This window comes from Gadus macrocephalus, chromosome 15, assembly GCF_031168955.1.
Source record: "Gadus macrocephalus chromosome 15, ASM3116895v1".
Classification (NCBI taxonomy): Eukaryota; Metazoa; Chordata; class Actinopteri; order Gadiformes; family Gadidae; genus Gadus; species Gadus macrocephalus.
In genome coordinates, this window is record NC_082396.1 from 5709215 (window position 1) to 5716608 (window position 7394).

Consider the following 7394-nt stretch of genomic DNA (forward strand, 5'->3'; position numbering starts at 1 on the left):
CCACCAGAGGGTCGCAGTGTTGCCTTCCTTATACCCATCCACCAGGGGGTCGTAGTTTTCCCTTCCCTATCCCCACCCCCCTCGCCATGGCATCCCGCTGGCACCGGAAGCAGCCGAGGGAGCCCGAGTCAGACCGAGGGTGAACTGGAGTGGGGAACCAACTTGCAGCGCGCCGAAGAAACTCCCTCTGTTCCCCCAGACCCACCGAATGGTTTGGCGGACGGTAGCCAGGGACACCGCGGCGCTGGGAGCTTTGCGACAAGGAGACACACCGTACGTGGAGATAGAGACAGAGATGGCCGTAGTGCAGCAAAGTAACGCGTTTCACCTCCTCGCCGCGTCGCTATCCTAGGCTACCTGCGATCCACGACCGCAAACTTTTTTATCCGCGTCGCGCTGCTCCGCCGCCGTCTACCGCGGAAAGTGTGTTCCTCCCCTCCTGCCTCCGCGTCCGTATACGCTTTGCAACCACCTCCAGGGAGTTACACATGTTTTAATCGTCTTTAGTTTCTCAGGAACATCCGAGGTAGCCCGTGAGACCGGCGGAGGAGGCACCAGTGCTTGGCGGACCTACCTCCACGCAGGCGCTCCCCGGTGGATCCCCTTCCAGTCAGTCTCCCGTCGTTTGTTGAGCAGCTGTCCGGTGTCTCATCACCACCATGGAACTATCCGTACTACACGCACACCGCAGAGAAACACGGCGGCAGAGGACGGCTCACTCCCCGGCGACCCGCAGGACAATGCCGGCCATGGGCGCGCTGTACGCGGTGGGCATCGTCTTGTTCCAAGGTGAGTTACTGGTCTCTGGTTACCCTGCAAACCACACGTTTCCAGTTCCAGTTCTGCACCTCTTTACCAGGACGATCAAATGGCCGCACATTAAAGCTGCGTGGAAGTGGAAGCAATTGCGAAATATTTTTAATAATAATTTTGATTTGTATGATTTTGGAAGCATGGAAGTTGTATGCATTCTTTTTTCTTTTCTTTTTTGGTTACCTGCTTTTTTTTCTTTTTTTTTTATCGTCATTGAGTGTGACCATGAAATGCAAAGTATTTATTCGAAGTGTATTCAATGCAATGAATGAGGTGTACGTGCATCTACATAATGTTCCTCTTTAAACTGTACCTGGGGACTCCATGATGGTGAATCCATCTATGGGAGAGCAGCCCTCTCCTATTTCGCATTCTCCAGAGCATACTCAACAATCCACTAACGCAGCAAACCCGCCGGTACTACATTATCATATTCATATATTCCCCGAAAGCCTGTGTGAGCCAAGGTGGTTGTGTTTCCCGGCTCTCATGCAGTCATGTCCATGGACGGGATCAAACATGAATGGATTAGGCGCAGAGGCCATGTCTGTGTGGATCTCTGCAGACTCAACCAACATCCATATTTACTCCATAGGCACAAATACAGCCCCCCATTTGGGCTTGGAGTTTTACTACCTCGGCAGAGTTAAACAGAAATCCCAGTCCAAGCTACACATGGAGCCTTCCTGTTCGTACTACCAAGGAATGTGCTTACCTTGCCAACAGCTCATCAGCTCACTTCTCATCTCGTCGGAGCGACCTAAACGTGTTATCCGATCGCCAAAGTTTGCACCATGGCACCTAATAACGCATACCTAGGTGCACTTTACTATGACATATTTTTTTTAAACTATGGCTTTAAAAAAGGCTATAAAAAGCCCCCCCCCCCCTCCCTGGATTTGAAGTTCGGTCTGTTCGCCTCCTCCTAACCCCCCTCCTCCACCCTCCACATGATGCCCACTTAGGGATGAATGTGTCCTCTGTGTGGGAGGCGGGGGGGAGAGTGGGAGAGTTCTGCTGACCATGGTTTATTGGCGGGGCTGAATAGAGCCAGGCCAGGTACCACTGTCGACACACGCACACTTGAACTCTGCGTGTCGGACTGTATTCTCCTTTCATTTATTATTGAATTCCCCTTGTTGATGTGGTGTGTACTAGTGCCGTTGTGTTTGGTACACAAACACACTGCTTCGGTATCTGTTTGCTGGCTGCCGTGGTAAAAACAAACAGATTCCAGAGGTGGCCTTGCATTAGGGAAAATCTAAATTCAGCTGAACACAAATATTTACCATTATATTTGTTTATTTGGAACGCTCTAAGTTTCTCTATTGGATCCTCTTTATCTGAAGTCCATTTTCCCGCAGCACAGCACAGTTTTCTTGACGCTTCTCTCTGATGGAAGGCACTGGTAAACAGCCATACTGTAAATACCGGCTCCTCCTCCCCCTCCACCCTGCCATACTCCTCACCACAGAGGGCCTTGCAGCATTCTGCCTACCCCCTTCCCCACCACTGTCTGTTTCTCATTTGGCTCCACGCACGCATATATATGTTTGGATGAAGAGTGTGTGCTCAGAACTAAAGTATTTATTTGGAACAACGAGCAGGCTAAGCAGTTTTGCCCAGAGCTGAAATATTTAGTTAGCATCCTCCTGTTCTCTTCTCTGACAGTCTCTCCCCTCATGAATAATTGACTTTGCCCGACGCACCTTTTTCATGTTTTTGTTTTGTTCAGACCAATGGCTAAGAGAATTTGTGTATCTTGTTTCAATGTTATTCGTCATTTTAGGATGAGGAAACTATCGGCATTGTAGGCCTTCCCAGTATGAGTCTTTTTTTCTCACCGTAGCGCCCATTTCTTGCTCCAACGCTGCTCTACCCGAATGCAGTGTTTACCTTCTTGTTTTTTTTACTACCTCACTGACTAGGTATCTTACTAAACAAACTATCCTTTTTGAAACTCACATTAAGGGAATGTGGTTTTCCACTTCTGTTAACAGAGAACGATAATAATTATGGGTCTGCAGCTTTGTTGAATCTTTCTTCCCTTTCTCCATGAAGTTCTATTTATGATGGCCTGTGTTTCTCTCTGACCTAGTTGCTATGATTTGAAGCGGCCAGTTTGGTAATTTGGGCTGTATCGGCTTGCAGTATTTTGGTTGGCTTAGATGCTATTCAGGGTCTTACAGTTTGCTGGTTTGGCTACAAATACTACTGATACTGTTTGATGTCAAAACTGTTTGACATTTCCTTTGATTTTTTTCCCATGGCTTCTGTACCTGCAGGATGTAAATATAGGAATATTATTATAGGAAAGCATTATTGCGCAGCCAATATTAGGTTATGCACCAAGGAAAGTGTGGCTTTGGATATTTTGCACACGCCCATTCACGCACACGCTTTAATCCCTTAAGAGACATCAGTCATAACGTTGACATATCGGTGTGGATTAGTACATTAATGCTGGATTTGAAATCAATGCTACATCTTGTAAACTCCTCGCAGCATCTGGGAAGGCGTGCCTTTGCCTCACTCTCGGTGAGTTGTTGCAACCAGCGTGGAAGGGATGCCAAACTGTCGGTGTTGGCTGTCGGAGAAGCAATGTGCCTGGACTCCACCAGGGTTAGCCCGAGTCTGCCGTGCGCGAGAGGCCTGCGTGACAACAACACGAGCAACGGCCTTTCACACGCGACCGCGAAACCTCCAGTGGCTCGGTGGAAACAGAACGCAGCTCCTGATCAGTTGGGACGATGTTGCTAACAGATTGTCCAGGCCAAGGGCTTTGGTGGTGAAATCATGTTTAAAACCTGGGGTGAAATTAATAGTTGTGCTTTCATTGGTCTGGCTGAGAAACGTTTTTCAGAAATGTGATTTATAAACCTGGTCGTCTTGTGAAACTACGTTCAACTGAAATGTCGGTTGGTTTGCTGTGTCTGCCCTTCAGATAGTAAAGTAAACTCTGGTCACCCTTTCTGGAAGCCATCTAAATATTATCTCTCTGGCTTGCTTTGAAAGGTGATGTTTATGCGCCCGATGGTACGTTTATTGCTCTATTTTAGCATGTTTTGTTTAATGTCTTTTGCGGGTTGTGGAGAGGAGTTGTTTTGACATTTTGTGTGGACTGTTTGCCAAAATCAATCGCCTCGCTGCCCTTAATGGATTAGAGAATGAAAGGTAGAAAGAGACAGAAAAAGACAGTTAACTGGTGGTTGGTTTGAATGCAGTTCATTAGTCCAGATGTCTGTTTGCTTGAATTACCCTTCTGACCACAAATGTTTGGGTAAATCGTCTTTTATTTTTCAGTAATTTCTTTTGAAGCAAAGTAGTGCTGATGGATGCTGGAAGGTTTACCTCAACTTATTTGGCAAGCAATAAAAAAAAGACTGACCACTGCACTGCCTAACAAACCGGCACAGTGTGGCCAAGGTTACTACTTTCACTTTATTATTTCTCCAACTAATTGCCTGTGCTCTTCAAACCAGTATTCCCACACCTGCAAGTACATGCCAGCTTGTTTTCATTCAGGCATTAATAATCAAACGTAGGCTTTGGGATCAACCCTGCTGGTCGCACCTCTCTCTCTCTCTCTCTCTCTCTCTCTCTCATTCTCGGTCTCTCGTCGGTCGTTTTCATGTTGTTTGTCTTGTTCTTTCCCAAAAATGATTCACTCCAATTATTTCTATGAGGCCCATCTGGAAATCTCTCAGAGGTGTGTGTGTGTGTGTGTTTGTGTGAGAGACTGACTTGGGTTTATGGAGTGATCAGCGAGGTAGTTTCGACCTACCCCTCTCTCTTTGTTGCGGCACTCTCACCTGCGTTGGTTGGCTTCCACGCAATTAGTCCGGTCACATCTTGTGAGAAGTGTTTGATGTTGGGTCTGTATGTTACACGTATCAGTTGTAGAATCATGCATATGTTATACTGTATGACACACACACACACACACACACACACACACACACACACACACACACACACACACACACACACACACACACACACACACACACACACACACACACACACACACACACACACCAGAGAGTATCTAAACGTGCTGTAGCCAGACCATATCACCAAGGGCTTTCCCGTGCACATAAATCAACGGTAAACAGACTCTTCTCCTGGCCGTCACGCTCTGCAGTCTGTCCTCCTTTCCTGACCTCCTGTAAATCCCTGCTGAAGGCCGCTTCCCCCTTCCGGTAGGGTCCAGGTGCAGCAGGGGCTGTACCGGGGGTCCGGTCTGGATAATCACCAAATAATTGACGTTTAGCAGACGCTTTTACCCTAAACGACTTGCAACTATCCATACACACATTCATACACCAACGGCGGAGACAACCATACAAGGCGACAGCCAGCTCATTTTGAGCTAGTTAGGTTTAGCTGCCTTGCTCAGGGACAACTCAACATGCAGCTAGGAAGAGCAGGGAGCAAACTAGCAACCTCCCGGTTACAAGTCCCCCTTGCAGCAACCCACTCCTCGCGTTGCCACGTCCATGCCCGGAGCGCAGTCCAGCAGAACCAGCGAAGGCCGCGTCCCCGTGGGAATGACCTGTCCCTCCACCCAGAGTCTGTGTGAAAGGAGGGGCGACCCCCCCCTCCCAGCCCACATGCCATCGCGTAATCCCGCTCGCCGGAGACGCCATTGTCTCCAACGGCTCAATTAAATCACGTCAGTGCCCCCCCCCCCCCCCCCCCGCGTCCTCCCACCGCCCCCTCCCCCATCACACCCACCCGCCGGTGGGGTTAAACAGGCCGAGATGGCCTCTGGTGTTTAATGGGCAGGACAATGAGCGGGCTTTGATCTCGGGCTCAATAGTGTAGGGATGTCTGATCACTGGCACCGACCCCGGGAGTGGGTTTCCTCCCTGGTTAACACCCGGGAGTCAGAGGCCATATCGGGTTTCCAATCCACATGTCCGTGTCTCAGTTCAGTTGTAATGTTTTTATGTAGTGTTGACCTCACCGGTTTCTGTAGGGCTGTATGGGTTTGAGAAGTTGTAGCAACTCGCCTCATCCTCTTTTGGCACATTGGCTATCCGGTTAATATACTTCAGGTGTTCCTTATCCTTTTGGATCTGCGCTCGTTTTGCGTATTGGAGTCTAACCAACTGCAAAAGTAGTTGGTTAGACTCTTGCCAACTCAAACAAGAGTTGAAAATAAAGTGTTATTTTAAAGTGTTTCATTTAATATCCACATTCCCAAAGAGCAGTGTAGACTAGACAGTACATCTTGAAATAGAGATTGGGAGATAAGCTTATTTTTTTTTGCATATTCTTTGCTGTCATTTGTGGATTGACAAGCCTGCAAGGGTGTTGACTGGGCAACAGGCCCGTATGTGCCTTTATGATATTCATGTTGCCTGTTGTCAGCTGAAGGCGTCAGGTATGGCTCTCCCCTTCGTTGAAGGATGTGTTGAAGTGTACGTGTGATCTCATGAGCTACTTACATCATCCTGTATGGATATTTACACCTGGAACTGTTTTAATGCTTTCCTCATCTTTCACCAAGTCAAATTCCTGCACTGCTACAGCTAAGTGGCATCGCGTCAAGGCGGGAAACATTTAATCAAGATGGCTCATGCGTCTCCGATCATCGTTCATCTTTTTTCATCTGCTGCTGGTTTGTTTCCTTGACAGATATACAATAGCAGAACTATTTTAGTATCCCTTCTCTACCCTCGTGGCTGTGTCCAGGACAAGTCTCGATTCCAAACTCCTCGGTGCATGCACAGAAACAAACGTGCATTCACTTATCCCAATCATCTCCTTTGGTAGGGCCGGGGGCGACCCTCAGAGACGGGGGGGTGGGGGGGGGGGGGGGGGGGGGGGGGGGGGCTCACACGGAACTCATTAAGGCACTGGTGATGTTGGCTTCCCGTCCTGCCCTTGACCTCCCACTCACCCCTCTCTCGCCTCCCCCCTCATCCCGTTGCGGCTTCACCTGAAGACATGGACTGTATCTCTCTCTTCAAACCCTGCGTCTGTCTAGCTGTCCGGTGTTCAGCGTGATGCGCTCCGACAGCGACGGCTGACAGCGCATCACAGGCGAATTATTAACGTTTGCCCAGCAGGCGCGTTGTGATGGAAGGCGGCCTGGTTTCTTTATTGCTTTGGGGGGGGGGGGGGGGGGGGGTGGGGCGGGGGCGGCGTCCTGCCGACCGGGCCGTGATTGGACAGTGCCGGGTGGTCCGGACGTGATGTGGGTGGTCTGCAGGGCCTCTCCTGAGCTGGAGATCTATGGGCCGCCCACGTGCGTCAGGGTACATTCCAGCCCATGTAGGGCCGACACCGTTCCATCCTGATACCAGACAGACGATAAGGTCAACTATTTTCGAAAGCTACACTTAACATCAGTTCTGTAGAAATACCTGGCAGAAATCTGGCTTTTTGGCAGCTTGGAATAGCTGTGTCAGTGCTCCTATCCTTCATCAATAACCTCTCTGGCACCGTTTCAAACCCACCCCGGGCAGACGCCTTTATCAGCACCACAATACCTCCCCAAGGTGAACTGCTGATCGGCCATCCTCCTCTCCCCCTGGGCCCGCTAACATCTGGCCCGGCTGGCCCGCTTCCAT

General features: G+C 49.4%; 1 protein-coding gene across 1 annotated transcript in view; it reads left to right on the plus strand.

Moving 5' to 3' along the window:
* The first annotated feature begins 75 nt into the window (after nucleotides 1-75).
* The window catches only part of LOC132473452 (inactive tyrosine-protein kinase 7-like), a 25779-nt gene continuing 18460 nt past the window's right edge, over nucleotides 76-7394 (plus strand). Inside the window, 1 exon segment of the mRNA XM_060073595.1 lies at nucleotides 76-789. Within this exon segment, the coding sequence (XP_059929578.1) occupies nucleotides 660-789 (130 nt within the window). The 5' untranslated portion in view covers nucleotides 76-659.